At 47.1% G+C, this 20,122-nt stretch overlaps 1 protein-coding gene across 1 annotated transcript; it reads right to left on the reverse strand.

The window, feature by feature from the left end:
- Nucleotides 1-1,595: 1,595 nt before the first annotated feature.
- On the reverse strand, nt 1,596-2,973 carry LOC149445403 (uncharacterized). The gene has a single exon (XM_089653816.1). It carries the CDS (start codon nt 2,971-2,973, stop codon nt 2,191-2,193), a length of 783 nt encoding a protein of 260 aa, XP_089509942.1. The 3' UTR covers nt 1,596-2,190.
- Nucleotides 2,974-20,122: the final 17,149 nt, after the last annotated feature.

Raw genomic sequence — 20,122 nt, forward strand, 5'->3', positions numbered from 1 at the left:
TTATCACATTGTATGGTATACGTCTGCACTATTCATTCATTACAGGCGCAGGATAATACATTCCTAACTTTGTTACCCTTATACTATATAATTTATATTGTACATTACATACTTCTGACCCCTGCGCTATATACTCTATGTTGTACATTACATACTCCTGACCCCTGCACTATATACTCTATGTTGTACATTACATACTCCTGACCCCTGCACTATATAGTCTATGTTGTACATTACATACTCCTGACCCCTGCACTATATACTCTATGTTGTACATTACATACTCCTGACCCCTGCACTATATAGTCTATGTTGTACATTACATACTCCTGACCCATGCACTATATACTCTATGTTGTACATTACATACTCCTGACCCCTGCACTATATACTCTATGTTGTACATTACATACTCCTGACCCCTGCACTGTATAGTCTATGTTGTACATTACATACTCCTGACCCTTGCACTGTATACTGTATGTTGTACTTTACATACTCCTGACCCCTGCACTGTATACTGTATGTTGTACATTACATACTCCTGACACCTGCACTATATACTCTATGTTGTACATTACATCCTCCTGACCCCTGCACTATATACTCTGTTGTACATTCCATAGTCCTGACCCCTGCACTATATACTCCATGTTGTACATTACATACTCCTGACCCCTGCACTATATACTCTATGTTGTACATTACATACTCCTGACCCCTGCACTATATACTCCATGTTGTACATTACATACTCCTGACCCCTGCACTATATACTCATGTTGTACATTACATACTCCTGACCCCTGCACTATATACTCTGTTGTACATTACATACTCCTGACCCCTGCACTATATTCTATGTTGTACATTACATACTCCTGACCCCTGCACTATATACTCTATGTTATACATTACATACTCCTGACCCCTGCACTATATACTCTATGTTGTACATTACATACTCCTGACCCCTGCACTATATACTCTATGTTGTACATTACATACTCCTGACCCCTGCACTATATACTCTATGTTGTACATTACATCCTCCTGACTCCTGCACTATATACTTTATGTTGTACATTACATCCTCCTGACCCCTGCACTATATACTCTATGTTATACATTACATACTCCTGACCCCTGCACTATATACTCTGTTGTACATTCCATAGTCCTGACCTCTGCACTATATACTCTATGTTGTACATTACATACTCCTGACCCCTGCACTATATACTCTGTTGTACATTACATACTCCTGACCCCTGCACTATATACTCTATGTTGTACATTACATACTCCTGACCCCAGCACTATATACTCTATGTTGTACATTACATACTCCTGCACTATATACTCTATGTTGTACATTACATACTTCTGACCCCTGCACTATATACTCTATGTTGTACATTACATACTCCTGACCCCTGCACTATATACTCTATGTTGTACATTACATCCTCCTGACCCCTGCACTATATACTCTATGTTGTACATTACATACTCCTGACCCCTGCACTATATACTCTATGTTGTACATTACATACTCCTGACCCCTGCACTATATACTCTATGTTGTACATTACATACTCCTGACCCCTGCACTATATACTCTATGTTGTACATTACATACTCCTGACCCCTGCACTATATACTCTATGTTGTACATTACATACTCCTGATACTATAAAGTTCAAAACTTTACAGCCTATATAAAAGGTTGTACATTACACAGGCCTTACTTATTTTGCTCCCATTTATAAAGAATACCCAACATTTGTCATTGCTCGGTGAATTCATGTCACATTCTTTTGGTTAACTTTTTAAAAACAGACCTCCGAGTGTTTGTGAAATCTCCCACCACAAAATGTACTCAGCCAATGACAGGTCAGGACTCCATTTTTATTCTTCTGCCATCAATGGCCAACCTGGTCCCACACTTGATCCATGTCTTTGGGGACCTCTGATCTCCTTATGAACTGTTTCTTCCATGATGAAGATCAGCCATGGAGTATATCTGAGGTGTATATCAGGGTGTGCTTCTTCCCCACATGAGAGCTGGGATGTCCAGCAACATTCATCTAGAAGACATTTCCCGCACTCAAGGCACTAATACACCTCCTGGGTTGTGTGGGACCCCTTATGTACAGGAAGACAGGACTTCAGTGAGGAACATTTCCCTCACTCAGGACAGGAAAGTGGCTTCTCCCCTGTGTGAGATCTCTGATGTCTGTAAAGATTAGACGTCTGTGAAAAATATTTCCCACATTCAGGACAGGAATATGGCTTCTCCCCCGTGTGACATCTCTGATGACTGGAAAGATGGGACCTCACTGAAAAACATTTCCCACACTCAGGACAGGAATATGGCTTCACCCCTGTGTGAGACCTCTTATGTGTGTAAAGATTGGACTTCACGGAAAAACATTTCCCGCACTCAGGACAGGAATATGGCTTCTCCCCCGTGTGTGATCTCTGATGTATGGAAAGATAGGACCTCAATAAAAAACATTTCCCGCACTCAGGACATGAATATGGCTTCTCTACCATGTGAGATTTCTGATGGTTGACAAGTACTGATTTTTTGGCAAAACATTTCCTGCACTCAGGACAGGAATATGGCTTTTCTCCTGTGTGAGATCTTTTATGCACATTAAGCTCTGATTTACACCGGAAACCCTTCCCGCACTCAGGACAGGAGAACCTCTTCCCGCACTCAGTACAGGAGAACCTCTTCCCGCACTCAGTACAGGAAAACCTCTTCTCTGTTGAAAGGCCGGCCCAGTCCCGCACAGTCTGAGGTTCCTCAGGATACAAGGAATCCGATGGTCCATCTACACTGGGTGGTGCCGGGTGGACATTGGAGGGAGTCGGGTTTTCTCCTGGACTATACTGTGTGATGTCCTCATCTTCTACTTTCCAGTCTGGAGACAAAGTGAGACAATCCTCGGAGGTTTTCCACATCTCCCGGCCATGGACTAAAATACAAAGACAAAGAGGATTACTAGACAGGAGCTGATTGGTTCCCCCAAACCAGGACTCTGCCCACATCAGGCAGCTTGGTCTCTGAGGAGCTTACAATTCCACCCTCAAGGGAACTAGGAAATGGCTCCTCTGATCTCCTACCAGGTCATTTCTTTATTCATGGACCTTAGTCAGAGAGTGAGGAAACAACCAGAACTGTCTTTTATAGGAGGGACAGTGATGAGGGGATTATAGGACGAGGGTCCCCACCCCCTCTATCACTCATCGCCATCTTCCCAACACAAGAAGTACTGCACTTCCTTATTTACTCCATGATTTAGTCATGAAGAACAGCGGGGCTGAGCCCCACCAGAGGTCAGAGAGTGAGGATGGGGGGAGAACAACCAAGATGAAGACTGGACTGATCCTGAAGACCACCATCATTGGGGTATTGACTCCTCCCTCATTATCACTTTCTGTTTAAGGGTCCAAAGTTGGAGGATGTTATCACATTATTATCAACATGTAAAAGTCTGTGCTCCAATCACATCATCCGATATAAAATGTCCAGCTGGGAGGAAATGGGTGTAACAAAAGAGAATCCATATTATCTGTATATATAGCAGTGGGGGGAGGGGGGAGAGCAGAAATCAGGAGTATGGAATGTACAACATAGAGTATATAGTGCAGGGGTCAGGAGGATGTAATGTTCAACATAGAGTATATAGTGCAGGGGTCAGGAGTATGTAATGTACAACATAGAGTATATAGTGCAGGGGTCAGGAGTATGTAATGTACAACATAGAGTATATAGTGCAGGGGTCAGGAGGATGTAATGTACAACATAGAGTATATAGTGCAGGGGTCAGGAGTATGTAATGTACAACATAGAGTATATAGCGCAGGGGTCAGTAGAATGGAATGTACAACATAGAGTATACAGTGTAGGGGTCAGGAGAATGGAATGTACATCATAGAATATATAGTGCAGGGGTCAGGAGTATGTAATGTTTAACATAGAGTATATAGTGCAGGGGTCAGGAGGATGTAATGTACAACATATTGTATAAGATACAGCATAGAGGAGTATATAGTATCAGAATGATGTAATGTACAACATAGTGTATATAGTGCAAGGGTCAGGAGTATGTAATGTACAACATAGAGTATATAGTGCATGGGTTAGGAGTATGTAATGTACAACATACAGTATATAATGCAGGGGTCAGGAGTATGTAATGTACAATATCAATTATATAGTGTAATGGTAAGGGCTCATAATATTGGTATTCAGTAATTAAAGGTCCTTAAAGGGTTGTTTGCCTCCCATCTCCTGAGACTGCCCTCAGTGACTTGGGTCTGAGACACTACAGACATATCCCTCCACCCGGCACAGCCAGCAGATAACAGAGAAGGTCCCCTGGAAGAATCAGGCACAAGGCAGGAGACCCCAGTCACATGTCCTGGGTGCCTACATTATGCAATGCTTAGAGGAAAAATCAACATTTTTCTGCCGGCTGAACCCCAGAACCTCCATAAATCCAGTCTAGATACATAAATTGTGTCTGCAGCACAGAGAAGGAAGATTATCCGAGAGAAATCCAGGAATACAGGATGGGGAACACAGCTCAGGAAAGTGACCAGGGGATTACAGGCTGATATCACCCAGTCCCCGCCCTACTCTGGACCAATCAGTGAGCAGTATGGGTGGAGGAATGGATTTAGTGTTCATGACCCACCTGTGCTGATCTCTGTAGGAGTGTCCTCCTCTATAAATGTCCCCGTTATTCCATCCTCCTCCATAGACTGCTGATCATCCCTCACATACGCCTCTTCTTCTTCTGATTTCACCTCAACTTTTATATCTATCAGATCTTCACCCTAAATCAAGCATATAATAGAAAAGTTCAGCTGTAAAATATAAGCTTTAATATTGTAACATCATACTTAAAAAAATCAAACCCTCACCGCAAGAAGTTCATGTTCTAAATGGTCAGTCCTACCATCCTTGTAACAGTGAGGGATGGTGTGACCTTCCTGTGTGGAATCCCGGGAATACAGAGGATGGGGACATCTCTCTGGTGGGTTCCCATGACTGGATCCATCTGTAGGAAACACACACACTGACTGAATCCATTGTTTCTATGTGTTTACCAGATGATGGGGGATCTAGGTGGATCCTCCGTACTGCTCTCTCCTTTACAATAAAGTCTCCTCTTACCCGGTGATGTGAGGGGCGGCTGATTGTCCATCATGACGTCCTTGTAGAGATCCTTGTGTCCTTCTAAATACTCCCACTCCTCCATGGAGAAATAGACAGTGACACCCTGACACCTTATAGGAACCTGACACACACAATGATACAGTCACCATCCAGACACATCCCTTGTCTGTTACTGGAGAATGTCCCAGAATTCCCGGCACCGCTCACCTCTCCTGTCAGCAGCTCCATCATCTTCTTGGTGACTTCTAGAATCTTCTGCATGTTGTGTCTCTCAGGGTTTAGGGAGTCACATGGAGGCACTGTGATGGTCATATGATCACCTGACTTCAGAAGAGGAAATCTCTGTATTGGGGAACCAATAGGAATATCATGTTAGACTCCCAGAATCCTCCTCACCTCTCCGGTCAGGTCTGTGTTTTATTAATAGAGATGAGAGTGATGTCATGTGACCTCCCAGAATCCTCCTCACCTCTCCGGTCAGGTCTGTGTTTTATTAATAGAGATAAGAGTGATGTCATGTGACCTCCCAGAATCCTCCTCACCTCTCCGGTCAGGTCTGTGTTTTATTAATAGACATGAGAGTGATGTCATGTGACCTCCCAGAATCCCCCTCACCTCTCCAGTCAGGTCTGTGTTTTATTAATAGACATGAGAGTGATGTCATGTGACCTCCCAGAATCCTCCTCACCCCTCTGGTCAGTCTGTGTTTTATTAATAGAGATGGGAGTGATGTCATGTGACCTCCCAGAATGCTTCTCACCTCTCCGGTCAGGTCTGTGTTTTATTAATAGAGATGAGAGTGACGTCATGTGACCTCCCAGAATCCTCCTCACCTCTCCGGTCAGGTCTGTGTTTTATTAATAGAGATAAGAGTGACGTCATGTGACCTCCCAGAATCCTCCTCACCTCTCCGGTCAGGTCTGTGTTTTATTAATAGAGATGAGAGTGATGTCATGTGACCTCCCAGAATCCTCCTCACCTCTCCGGTCAGCAGGTAGATGATCTCCAGGGTGAGGTTTAGTATCTTCTCAGTCATGTGACTCCGGTCCTCCTCCATCCTCATTGGTGGGGTCATGTGATCTATACAGGTCTCCTTGTAGACGGATAACTTTGGGAAATGAAAGTAAGAATTACACTCACCGGCCACTTTATTACGTCCACCTTGCTAGTTCCCAGAAAATCTCCCCCCCACCATGACATCACCAGCCTGAACCATTGATACAAGGCAGGATGGATCCATGCTTTCATGTTGTTTATGCCAAATTCTGACCCCACCATCTGAATGTCGCAGCAACCAATCTGCCCATTCTCCTCTGACATCAGCAAGGCATTTTCCTCCACACAACTGCAGCTCACTGGGATATTATCCCTTTTTCGGACCATTCACTGGAAACCCTAGAGATGATTGTGGGTGAAAATGCCAGGAGCTCAGCAGTTTTTGAAATACGCAGACCAGCCTGCCTGGCACCAACAACCACACCATATTCAAAGTCACTTAAGTCCCCTTTCTTCCCCATTCTGATACTCAGTTTGAACTTCAGCAAGTTGTCTTCACCACGTCTAGATGCCTAAATGCATTGAGTTACTGCCATGTGATTGGCTGATTAGCAGTTTGTGTTACCCAGCAATTGAACAGGTGGACCTGATAGGGTGGCCAGTGAGTGTATTTGGATGGTATTGGTCACACAATAATAGGATGTGGATGTGAGGGGGGAATAGGAGGGTTGCTGGACATCTAATCACCTCAATACCGGACACTTCCACCCCTTCCTGACCAGAACACTTTTCAGATGTCAGTGCTGTCGCAGTTTGGATGACAATTGTGCGGTCATATACAGTACTATTCTAGGCTCTGCCTAGTCTGGGCAAAAATTGTGTCCCATCCCAACGTGTCCAACTGCATGAAAATCCATCCAAATTCAATATAAATCCCTCATAAATACTGAATAGAAAAATAAAATCATCAATATTAATAGTTCTTTTATATCAGTTGATGTGCTTGTGCCTCTCCAATCACACTGCGCCAACCGACCGTGCGGAATAATGTGCCTTGTGCCTCTCCAATCACACTGCGCCAACCGACCGTGCGGAATAAAGTGCCTTGTGCCTCTCCAATCACACTGCGCCAACCGACCGTGCGGAATAAAGTGCCTTGTGCTTCTCCAATCACACTGCGCCAACCGACCGTGCGGAATAAAGTGCCTTGTGCTCCTCCAATCACACTGCGCCAACCAACCGTGCGGAATAAAATGCCTTGTGCCTCTCCAATCACACTGCGCCAGCCGACCGTGCGGAATAATGTGCCTTGTGCCTCTCCAATCACACTGCGCCAACCGACCGTGCGGAATAAAGTGCCTTGTGCCTCTCCAATCACACTGCGCCAACCGACCGTGCGGAATAAAGTGCCTTGTGCTTCTCCAATCACACTGCGCCAACCGACCGTGCGGAATAAAGTGCCTTGTGCTCCTCCAATCACACTGCGCCAACCAACCGTGCGGAATAAAATGCCTTGTGCTTTCACCAAAGTGTGGATTTTGTGCTTCCCTCCAGTGCCCCCCCTCCAGTGCTCTCCCTCCAGTGTAACCCCTCCAGTACTCCCCCTCAGTGCTACCCCTCCAGTGCTCCCCTCCAGTGCTACCCCTCCAGTGTACCCCCTCCAGTGTAACCCCTCCAGTGCTCCCCCTCCAGTGCTCCCCCTCCAGTGCTCACCCTCCAGTGCTCCCCCTCCAGTGCTCCCCCTCCAGTGCTCCCCTCCTCCACCACAGGATGTGGACTCTTACACTGGAATAGGAGTCCTATGTGCTGTGTCATGGTCCTGGTTAGTCTGGAGCTTGTAGTCCTCCTGGATGATTGTGTACAATTCCCCCCCCAATATATCATACAACTGATGGTTCATCTCATGATGTATGCAGGGAGGAGATAACAACAATCACCCACATGGTGTCATTCCATTTATTACAAACTTCCTTTACAGCAAACCATATACACTCACATTTGTATATAATATACAAGCAAAATGTCCGACCGAAAGTGTCCCATCCACATGAGTCCCACCATTCGGGAATTACATCACCGCAGCTGTCACTGACGCATTTCCCCTCCTCTAGGGGGCTGTAAGAGGATTGGCTGCTGGTGGTAGATGGTCTTATTTATACTGTGTGTCTCCATATCTCCGAGCCCACTTCCCCTTCCTGTCCTAACCCGGTGTCACCTCCGTTTCCTTGCGTGGTCATGCAACACTGAACCCAAATGACATTTGTATCATTTTTTAGACAGATAGAGCTTTCTTTTGGTGGTACAGTATTTATTCACCACTGGGGGGGGGGGGGGGTCATTTATTGCTAAACAAACGAAAAAAGACTAAAAAGTTTGAGGGAAAAAAAAATTTTCTTTGTTATAAAATTTAGCAAAAAAGCTATTTTTCTCCTTCACTGATGGGCACTGAAAAATCTGCACTTATGAACAGGCACTGATGGACACTGATATGCTGCGCTGATGGGCACTGATATGCTGCGCTAATGGGGCTGCACTGATGGGGCTGCATTGGTAGGCACTGATATGCTGCACTGATGGGCACTGATATGCTGCACTGATGGGCACTGATGGGGCTGCACTGGTGGGCACTGATATGCTGCACTGATGGGCACTGATATGCTGCACTGATGGGGATGCACTAATGGGCACTGATATGCTGCACTGATGGGCACTGATGTGCTGCACTGATGGGGCTGCACTGGTGGGCACTAATAATCACAGTAAATGTCCCGTCACAGGAAAGCCGGTTATCGGTTTCCTTTCCTTTCCTCAGACAATGACAGCGCTGAGGACAGGAAATCCCAATAACCGGCTTTTGTTAACATGTGATCAGCTGTGATTGGATACAGCTGATCACATGGTAAACAGACAACATCATTGGATCTTTTCCCTGATCAGGGATGTGTTGAGCTCCCCACCAATCACCATGCTGCGTCCCCCTCCACCTGCACAGCAAGAGTGGGAGGACATCATACAACGTCCTTCCAGAAGGAGAGAGGTCCTGTCCGCCATCATTGTACAATAGGCCGGGTGGGAACCAGTTCAGGACTTCTGTCCTCCTGGAAACACATTTAGTTTGGAGTGTTTAGTGTTTGATGCATATTTGAGGTCCCGGGACCCTCTTGTCCATCCAGATCAGAAATCCCCTTTTCTCTGTTGGGTTTGTTTGGTCTCTGAACTGGTTTTGATGAGTATTAGATCTGCAGACAAGGAATGATAAATATGATCCTTCCTATGACTTGTTTGCTCTGAGGCAGTGCTGTGAGGACAATGTCGGCTCATCATGAGGTCCAGGAAGAGAAACTTGATGACTTTTGGCTGGAGTTGCTGGATAATCAGGATAATTGGCAGAACTCCGGCTGCAAGGCTCCAATCTGTGGCAGCCTGCTGACTGACAGGAGTGATGTCACTGTCACTCTCTTCAGTAAGAGAAGAGATTGGATTGGATAGCAGGAGGATGCTGCTGGTGGAGTAGAGAGCTGGGGGGGAGGAGTCTGTTCTCTTCCCTCCAATGACAGCCCAGTGTGGGTAGGAGGACAGTAGGGGGTTCTCTTGGTTGGCAAGTATTTTCTGGTATCCAGGACATTGTACAGAGTGGTGGTGGGTTCCTGGGGCTCTGAATTCCAGCACCGGGCACTGCCAGAGCCTGTGTCATGGGAAGGTATTGGAGAGTCTCCTGAAGATGTTCAGCACTGACCCCTGACTACCTTTTAGGCGATGCTGCAGAAACAGACCTCCTCTAAGAAGAGTGCCCACCAAGGGCCCAGAGTCCTTCAACTACTCTTCCTCCTTAAGGCCCCGAGCTCCACTACCCTTCAGGTGCCCCAAAGTTCCTTATCTGTAGTACCCCCTGAGACCCCTCAGCTCCTCTACTTCCCTCAGTATTTCCCTCCCTCTGACACCAATGATGGAACATATTCTTCATGGCCGGCTGGGGAATGTTTTCTTCCTCCTGAGCAGCAATGTAAGGGGCTCTATGCTCCATACTCCTGACCCCGGCACTCCATCATTGTGTTGGCTGCATAGTGTAATGATTGCCCATTGGCTGCCTGTGTAGTGTCATCATTGCCCTTTGTAGGCCATGTATGGTCAGGATGGTCCTTGTCTTGTCTATTTATTGTCAGTGCTGTTTGTTTAGAGGACCATATTACTAGAATTTATCTCCACAATGAGGAGAATGTTCCGGCCCCGGAAGTGGGGGAATGTTCTGCCCCTGAAGGGGTTCATCTGGGTTCCCACACTATATATGTGTGTATCATCATCTGCTGGAGATAAAAGACGTCACAGTGACTATGGAGGAAGAGGACGGACATGACTATGGAGGAAGAGGACGGACATGACTATGGAGGAAGAGGACAGACGTGACTATGGAGGAAGAGGACGGACGTGACTATGGAGGAAGAGGAAGGACATAACTATGGAGGAAGAGGACGGACGTGACTATGGAGGAAGAGGACGGACGTGACTATGGAGGAAGAGGACGGACGTGACTATGGAGGAAGAGGAAGGACATAACTATGGAGGAAGAGGACGGACGTGACTATGGAGGAAGGGGACGGACGTGACTACGGAGGAAGAGGACAGACGTGACTATGGAGGAAGAGGACGGACGTGACTATGGAGGAAGAGGAAGGACATAACTATGGAGGAAGAGGACGGACGTGACTATGGAGGAAGGGGACGGACGTGACTACGGAGGAAGAGGACAGACGTGACTATGGAGGAAGAGGAAGGACCTAACTATGGAGGAAGAGGACGGACGTGACTATGGAGGAAGGGGACGGACGTGACTACGGAGGAAGAGGACGGACGTGACTATGGAGGAAGGGGACGGACGTGACTATGGAGGAAGGGGACGGACGTGAATAGGGAGGAAGGGGACGGACGTGACTATGGAGGAAGAGGACTGACGTGACTATGGAGGAAGAGGACGGACGTGACTATGGAGGAAGAGGACGGATGTGACTATGGAGGAAGAGGACGGACGTGACTATGGAGGAAGAGGACGGACGTGACTATGGAGGAAGAGGACGGACGTGACTATGGAGGAAGAGGACGGACGTGACTGTGGAGGAAGAGGATGGACATGACTGTGGAGGAAGAGGATGGACATGACGGTGGGTTACTGAGTGTAAATAGAAAGTAACATCTTATTCCCTCCTAGATTGTAAGCTCCAAGGATCAGGGCCCTCAAATCCCTCTTGTATTGATCTGTATTGTCTCCCGTTATATTGTAAAGTGCTGAGCAAACTGTTGGTGCCATAAATCCTGTATAATAATAATAATAACATCTTATTACCTCCTCTGCTGCCATTTTCACCTTCTCCTCTCTACTTCCTGTCTGTACCTGACATCACTTCCTGTCTGTGCCTGACATCACTTCCTGTCTGTACCTGACATCACTTCCTGTCTTCCATAGAGACTTCCTGTCTGGGTAGAAGTGAGATCCCCACCTTGTGGAGCTCAGAGGAACTGCAGCCCCGAGAAGCGTCTGGTAGTGTGACCCCGGCCTTGTGCTGGGTGTGTATGGACTGTAGATCCTTATAGAGGGGTCACCTCCACTCCCACCAAGGGGGACAGAAATATATGACTGCTCGGGGGAGGGGTTTTGGCCCCTTTGATTTTGCAGTAACATTGATTGCAGATTTAGTCCTGTAGAACATCTGGTATATGGATACAAAGCCCCCCAGCTGGGAGTAAAGGGTGGAAATGGCTGGTGACCCCCAGATTTGGGCAATGATGTCATCACTATAAATGGATAAAACCCGCGCTATGTGTAACAACTCCAAACCTACAAAAACCTTCTAGCGGACTGCTGCTGTAACAAAGGGAAGGATTCCCTGTCATCTAGAAGAGCATTATGTGTCACAGCGCTGTCCTATTGTGTGTGCACAGAAATCATCACAAATACACTACAAATATGTGGAGACATTCAGAGATAAAGAGCTCGGGGCTCCAAATCCTATTCTCTGCACATCCACTGCTTCCACTTTACACCCACTTCATTGGTCTTATGGGGTTTATCAATAAATGAAGGAAACTGAACCGTGTGCAAATCATCCACAACATAAAGTGCTTTGTGCTCAAGATGCTGCTCCCTGCACATCCACTGCTTCCACTTTACACCCACTTCATTCATCTCATCAGATTTGCTGCTATAGGAAATCATCTCAAATCCTGTGCAAATCCATGGAGACAGACAATATTGTGTGCTCAGTATAGTGTTCTCTGCAAGTCCACCGCTTCCACTTTGCATCTACTTCAATCCACTTATTTTACTCTGAAAATCCACCAATCAGTGAAAAGTTGATAAGGTGTGAAAGTGCTCCGCCCTCCATACTGTGTCAGCTGTAGTGTAGCCCCGCCTTCTTCCACCTCTTGTACACGGGATGGTGAGGGCGCCCCCTAGTAGTGCTTCCCCCTCACCACACCAATAGGACTCCCAGCTTTTCAGCTCCCAGAGTCACAAACATCCTTCACACTCTCCTCATCTCCGATGGTAAAGGAACCGGATCCTCCTCGCTCACTCCTGCAAGTCTGCTGCGGGTTCTGTCAGTCTCCCTCCTAGACTCCGCCTCTAACCGCCATTCCAGCAGGAGCTCCGCCTCTAAATACACACTCAGGGAGGAGAGAAAGGGGAACCCGACATCATGTGACACCTTTTATTACATGGAAATACGAAAATCAACGGGACTAATGCAATCACATTTACTGCAAAATCAGAGGAGCCAAAATGTGTCCCCCGAGCAGTCAGACTGCAGGAGATCCGCTGAGACATAGAAAGGGAAATGGGAGCTAATAGGCTGCAGGAGATCCGCTGAGACATAGAAAGGGAAATTGGAGCTAATAGGCTGCAGGAGATCTGCTGAGACATAGAAAGGGAAATTGGAGCTAATAGGCTGCAGGAGATCCGCTGAGACATAGAGAGGGAAATGGGAGCTAATAGGCTGCGGGAGATCTGCTGAGACATAGAGAGGGAAATGGGCGCTAATAGGCTACGGGAGATCTGCTGAGACATAGGGAAATGGGAGCTAATAGGCTGCAGGAGATCTGCTGAGACATAGAGAGGGAAATGGGCACTAATAGGCTGCAGGAGATCCGCTGAGACATAGAGAGGGAAATGGGAGCTAATAGGCTGCAGGAGATCTGCTGAGACATAGAGATGGAAATGGGTGCTAATAGGCTGCAGGAGATCCGCTGAGACATTGAGAGGGAAATGGGTGCTAATAGGCTGCAGGAGATCTGCTGAGACAGTGAAATGTGTATGAAATGGATGGATGTGCAGACACTCCCAGAAGATGATGTCATTATGAGTGGATTGATATATATTTTTGCATTGTCCCCCCCAGAAGGATCAGGTTTGGCGGGATCGCTCTCATTAGCTATACATTTGTATTTTGTGTTCTGTGTTTGTAAGACTTTTCTATATGTAATAAGAGATGTTTGTTGAACAGTTGGTTACATAAGAGTTACATTTATTTCTTCTTCCTTTATTCAGTAATGTTTCATCTCCCGTAGTATCCCTGTAAGGTACATATTATACAGGAAGGGGGATTATGGGATGGATCTCGGGGCTGCAGTTCCTCTGAACTCCACAAGGTGGGGATCTCACCTATACTCACACAGGAAGTCTCTATGGAATGCAGACAGGAAGTGATGTCAGGGACAGACAGGAAGTGATGTCAGGAACAGACAGGAAGCATAGAGGAGACATTGGTGGACATGGCAGCAGAGGAGGTAATAAGATGTTATGTTTTATTTACACCCAGTAATCCCCCATCATGTCAGTCCTCTTCCTCCATAGTCACGTCAGTCCTCTTGCTCCATAGTCACGTCGGTCCTCTTCCTCCATAGTCACGTCGGTCCTCTTCCTCCATAGTCACGTCGTTCCTCCATAGTCACGTCGGTCCTCTTCCTCCATAGTCACGTCGGTCCTCTTGCTCCATAGTCACGTCGGTCCTCTTGCTCCATAGTCACGTCGGTCCTCTTGCTCCATAGTCACGTCGGTCCTCTTCCTCCATAGTCACGTCGGTCCTCTTCCTCCATAGTCACGTCGGTCCTCTTCCTCCATAGTCACGTCCGTCCTCTTCCTCTATAGTCACGTCGGTCCTCTTCCTCCATAGTCACGTCCGTCCTCTTCCTCCATAGTCACGTCTGTCCTCTTCCTCCATAGTCACGTCCGTCCTCTTCCTCCATAGTCACGTCCGTCCTCTTCCTCCATAGTCACGTCCGTCCTCTTCCTCCATAGTCACGTCCGTCCTGTTACTCCATAGTCACGTCCGTCCTGTTACTCCATAGTCACGTCCGTCCTGTTACTCCACAGTCACGTCCGTCCTCTTCCTCCACAGTCACGTCCGTCCTCTTCCTCCACAGTCACGTCCGTCCTCTTCCTCCATAGTCACATCCGTCCTCTTCCTCCATAGTCACATCCGTCCTCTTCCTCCATAGTCACGTCCGTCCTCTTGCTCCATAGTCACGTCCGTCGTCTTCCTCCATAGTCACGTCCGTCGTCTTCCTCCATAGTCACGTCCGTCCTCTTCCTCCATAGTCACGTCCGTCCTCTTCCTCCATAGTCACGTCGGTCCTCTTCCTCCATAGTCACGTCGGTCCTCTTCCTCCATAGTCACGTCGGTCCTCTTCCTCCATAGTCACGTCGGTCCTCTTCCTCCATAGTCACGTCGGTCCTCTTCCTCGATAGTCACGTCGGTCCTTTTCCTCCATAGTCACGTCGGCCCTTTTCCTCCACAGTCACGTCCGCCCTTTTCCTCCACAGTCACGTCCGTCCTCTTCCTCCACAGTCAGGTCCGTCCTCTTCCTCCACAGTCACATCCGTCCTCTTCCTCCACAGTCACATCCGTCCTCTTCCTCCATAGTCACGTCCGTCCTCTTCCTCCATAGTCACGTCGGTCCTCTTCCTTCATAGTCACGTCGGTCCTCTTCCTTCATAGTCAAGTCGGTCCTCTTCCTCCATAGTCACGTCGGTCCTCTTCCTCCATAGTCACGTCCGTCCTCTTCCTCCACAGTCACGTCCGTCCTCTTCCTCCACAGTCACGTCCGTCCTCTTCCTCCATAGTCACATCCGTCCTCTTCCTCCATAGTCACATCTGTCCTCTTCCTCCATAGTCACGTCCGTCCTCTTCCTCCATAGTCACGTCCGTCCTCTTCCTCCATAGTCACGTCCGTCCTCTTCCTCCATAGTCATGTCCGTCCTCTTCCTCCATAATCTCTGTGACGTCTTTTATCTCCAGCAGATGATGATACACACATATATAGTGTGGGAACCCAGATGAACCCCTTCAGGGGCAGAACATTCCCCCACTTCCGGGGCCGGAACATTCTCCTCATTGTGGAGATAAATTCTAGTAATATGGTCCTCTAAACAAACAGCACTGACAATAAATAGACAAGACAAGGACCATCCTGACCATACATGGCCTACAAAGGGCAATGATGACACTACACAGGCAGCCAATGGGCAATCATTACACTATGCAGCCAACACAATGATGGAGTGCCGGGGTCAGGAGTATGGAGCATAGAGCCCCTTACATTGCTGGGAAGGAGGAAGGAAACATTCCTTTTAAACAAAAAATGTATATAAATCTGAGGCTCTTTTAGGAATGTCCGGGGGTTTCAAAAATGAAAGGGGCTTTATAGCGACTAAAACATTTCATATGTGTAACATTGCGCTGTTTATCTCTTCCTCCCCTCCCCCGCCTGTCTCCAGCACCGCACCCGGGGACTAGCAGGGAGGGGAGAGACCTTGCAGTGTAATGAGAACCCATTGGCTGCTCCTCAGGAAAGGGGAGTGTCCAGCTTATCCTTTCTGGTCTCTCACTCCCAGAGACGTTTTTGCACATTTAAAAAATAATTTTAGCCCTAAAGATGACACAAAACCCCCAAAATATCGATTTTCTGAAAGTAGAGACTTTAGAGAATAAAATAGCGGCAGTTCTAATTTTTTATATCACAAAATATTATCACAAAGTCTAGGAAATGCCAAATTTCATTAAAAAATACACTTAAGCTGATTTCAGGGCACAAAAAGCAATAAATGACCCATTTATGTGTAACAATATAAAAGCCGAGGTTGCAGCGAGTAAATAGATATCCAACATGTCAAACCTTAAGTTGTGTGTGCTGAAATGGTGACAACCTTTAGTCCCGGTATTATCTATAGGTGACACATTTATAGCCCCTTCTAGGTCATCAGTATAGCGTACGGAGGAGGTCTGCTCCTAGAATTATCCTCTCATTCTGGTGTGACCGGCGATATGTAACGTGTATCACAATCAATGTTATCACGTGTAGGTGCTCCAGCGTGTGCTCTTACCTTTGGGTGTGCATATATGTGGGGGTGGGGGGGAGGAGTTATATACTTGGGTGTAACTTTCATTTTTTACAATTAAAAAACATTTTTACTTAAGGGGACAAAGTCCTCTATGAGATAATTTTTGATGACAGGTTCTCTTTATTGAGACATCCAGGGTCTAAAAGACCCCCAATGTCTCCCATGTACAACATTGGATGTAATGTAGTGCACATCTCACCGCATTACATTCTTTGCCGGCCTCGATGGATGGGAAATCTGTCATAACATCACTTCTGGGTCAGGACAAGAAGGGAGTGAACTTGTCCACTCTCCTCCGTTGTTATTTACCTGGTGTGAGAGGCCAATGGAGAGAGGGCTTCCCTTGCAGCTAAGTTCCAGACTCCCCTGAGAGTGGGACAGCAGGAATCAGGCGCAAAGTGGCACAGGTCACCTGTAGGAGTGCTTGTTGGTGGTCCACCCTGGAGCACAGCTGATGCACTGAGATGAGGTCTGCAGACAGGAGGTGCCTGTGCGAGGTATGAAAGCCCTTCCGGGGAACAGAGGATTACTGGATAGCCGGTTCAAAGCCAAGGTCCGGTACTGGGTGGAGATCAGAACAGACATAGTCAGATGGGATAACCAAAGTCATACATAGAGGGGCAAGAGAGAATATCCGTTAGCCAAGCCGAAGTCATGCACAGAGGAGCAAGAGAGAATATCCGTTAGCCAAGCCGAGGTCAGGTCAGGGTTTAAGCAGAGAAGACAGGTCCAGGAGCAAGCCAAGTCGGTAACAGGAAATCACAGATCACAGTAGCACAGGAACAGGAGATCACAGTTCACAGTAGCACAGGAACAAGGTACCGGGGAGCCAGAGATCAACAGCACCTGAGAGTAGTGCAGGGCTTCCTTATAAAGGCCGTTTGCTGCCAAATTTGAGCCAATGTGAACTGTAGCCATGCAAGGTACTGGCAGGGGTGTCAGGTCTCCTAACACCTCTGCCAAGGACAGAGCCCTGACAGTGCCCCCCCTAAAGGGCAGCCTCCAGATGCCTACTTGGGCCATCTTGTCTGGATATTTGGAGTAGAACTCCTGGAGAAGTCTTGGGGCATGTATGTTGTCTTTGGTTCCTAGGAGCCTTCTTCAGGAGTTACCCCTTCCATTTGATCAAGAACTGGATCTGCCTTCCTCACTTCTTGCAGTGCAGGATTGATTCTATCTCGTATTCTGCATCCTCCCCAACTGTTATTGGCGGCGGAGGAGGTTCTACTCTTCCCGGAAATGGATCATGAACTGCTGGCTTTAGCAGAAAAACATGGAAGACTGGGTGAATCCCATATGATTCGGGAAGAGATAGCTCATATGCCACTGGATTGATTACTCGTTTGATCTGAAAGGGCCCAATGTATCTTGGTCCCAACTTCCGCGATGGGCAAGGAAGTTTTAGGTTGGCTGTTGATAACCAAGCCTGGTCTCCAACCTTCAGAGAAGGATTTCCCCTCCGTTTCTTGTCATAGTATCTTTTGTAGTCAGTTTGCAATCTTTGTATGGATTCCTGGAGAGCTCAATAGTTGTCCTGTATCCTGCTGATTCTGTCATGAACTGCAGGTACCGAGGTTTCGAGTATGGTATCCGGCAGGCATGAAGGGTGGAATCCGTAATTAGCCCAAAATTGCGACTGATTCGTAGCGGAATGGACAGAATTATTGTATGCAAATTCTGTTAATGGGAGTAGAGATGTCCAGTCATCCTGGGAAAAGGCGGAGAGACATCGTAGATATTGTTCTAACATTTGGTTAATTTGTTCAGTTTGGCCATTACTTTGAGGGTGGTAGGCCGATGATAGGCAGAGTTCCACTTTCAGGGTTTTACATAAGGCTCTCCAGAACCTGGAGGTAAATTGAACCCCTCGGTCTGACACGATATTGCTGGGCAGTTCGTGTAGCTTAACGATTTCCTTAATAAAAATATGTGCCGTCTCAGGCGCCAACGGAGTTCCTATCATTGGCAGAAAGTGGGCCATCTTGGATAGCCGATCTATCACTACTAGGATGGTAGCAAACCCCTCAGAGGGCGGCAAGTGTACAATAAAGTCCATTGTGATAATTTCCCAGGGACGATTAGGAATGGATTGGGGCCTCAGAAACCCCCATGCCTTGGCTTTGTCTCCCTTGCTACGTAGACATACTGTGCAGGATTTACTTAAGTTCTGCAGTCCTGACATAAGTTGGGCCACCAAAATGATCGCTGGATCAGGTCCATTGTTTTTCAGCCAGTTGATGGTCGTGGAATGTCTTGAAAACTTGGGATCTTACCTCCTGGAGTACAAAGATCTTATCCTGGTGCCACAGAAAGCCATCCTGCCTTCTTAATGAGTTCTGCTCAGGTACGGTACACCGTGCAGATGCCTGTTCAATCAAAAGCTTCAGACTGGGCTGAATCAACAAAACATTTTGGGCCGACAGGATGGTATCGGGGGCAAAGTTTCAACTGAATCTGGGAACATACGTGATAGAGCATCTGCTTTCCCATTCTTGGATCCTGAGCGGTAGGTCATGTGAAAATTGAAGATGGAGAAATATAGGACCCATCTAGCTTGCTGCGGTCTTAGGCACTTGGCAGATCTTAAATATTCTAGATTCTTATGAACTGTAAAGATCATGATTGAGTGACTAGCTCCTTCCAAAAGGTACCTCCATTCTTTGAACGCCATTTTGATCTCCAAAAGTTCCCTGTTGCCTATGTCGTAGTGCCTTTCAGCTTGGTTTAGTTTCTTAGAGCAAAACTCTACCCGATGGAGCAGAGCTTTTGGGCCTCCGATGCTTCCACCTCCAGGATGAAGGAAGTGTTGGCTCTGGGTGTTGTAATACAGGAGCAGAAGTGAACTGCTTTTTTAACTGCTCAAAGGCTGTCTGTGCTTCTTGGCTCCAGAGAAAATGTGTATGCTGGCGAGTGAGTTGGGTAATGGGGGATATAATGGTTGAGAAGCCCTTGATGAACTTCTGATAAACGTTGGCAAATGTTGGCTGCTCAATAGGACAATAATATGATTGATGAGATGGTAAAGTGTCAGCTTTCTTTTTATCAAATACATCAAGGAAATGGTGGTAGGCAGGGGGAACGGATTGAGTGGCATCTGATGTAGGCTGAACTGAGAGGCACACAGGGAAATTGGTGGGTGTAGGAGTGCCACAGTGCTGAATACAGTAATTTGATGGGAAGGTGACTTCTTTCTTGAGCCAGTTGATTTATGGATTGTGAGCTTGCAACCAAGGTATTCCTAGGATGGCTGGAAACATGAGAGATCTCAGGATGTCAAAGCAGATGAATTCCTGATGGACAGAGTCAGTTGTGGCTAGGATGGGAATGGTTTCTTGGGTAACGGGTCCTGAGCTAGGAGCGGAGCGGTGCCATCTGCTAGGAGTACATCAAGCCTTTGTCTTTTAGGACAAAGAGGAATACCTAGGTTCTGGGCAAGGTTGATGTCCAAGAAAAAACTACAGGCTCCAGAATCAATGATTGCCCACAACTTGACTTCCTTTCCAGCCACCTGTAATGACATGGGTAGAATGACATGGGTG

This window comes from Staurois parvus, unplaced genomic scaffold (genome assembly GCF_062004578.1).
Source record: "Staurois parvus isolate SC_StPar_1 unplaced genomic scaffold, SC_StPar_1.0 ptg000721l, whole genome shotgun sequence".
NCBI classification, from domain to species: Eukaryota; Metazoa; Chordata; class Amphibia; order Anura; family Ranidae; genus Staurois; species Staurois parvus.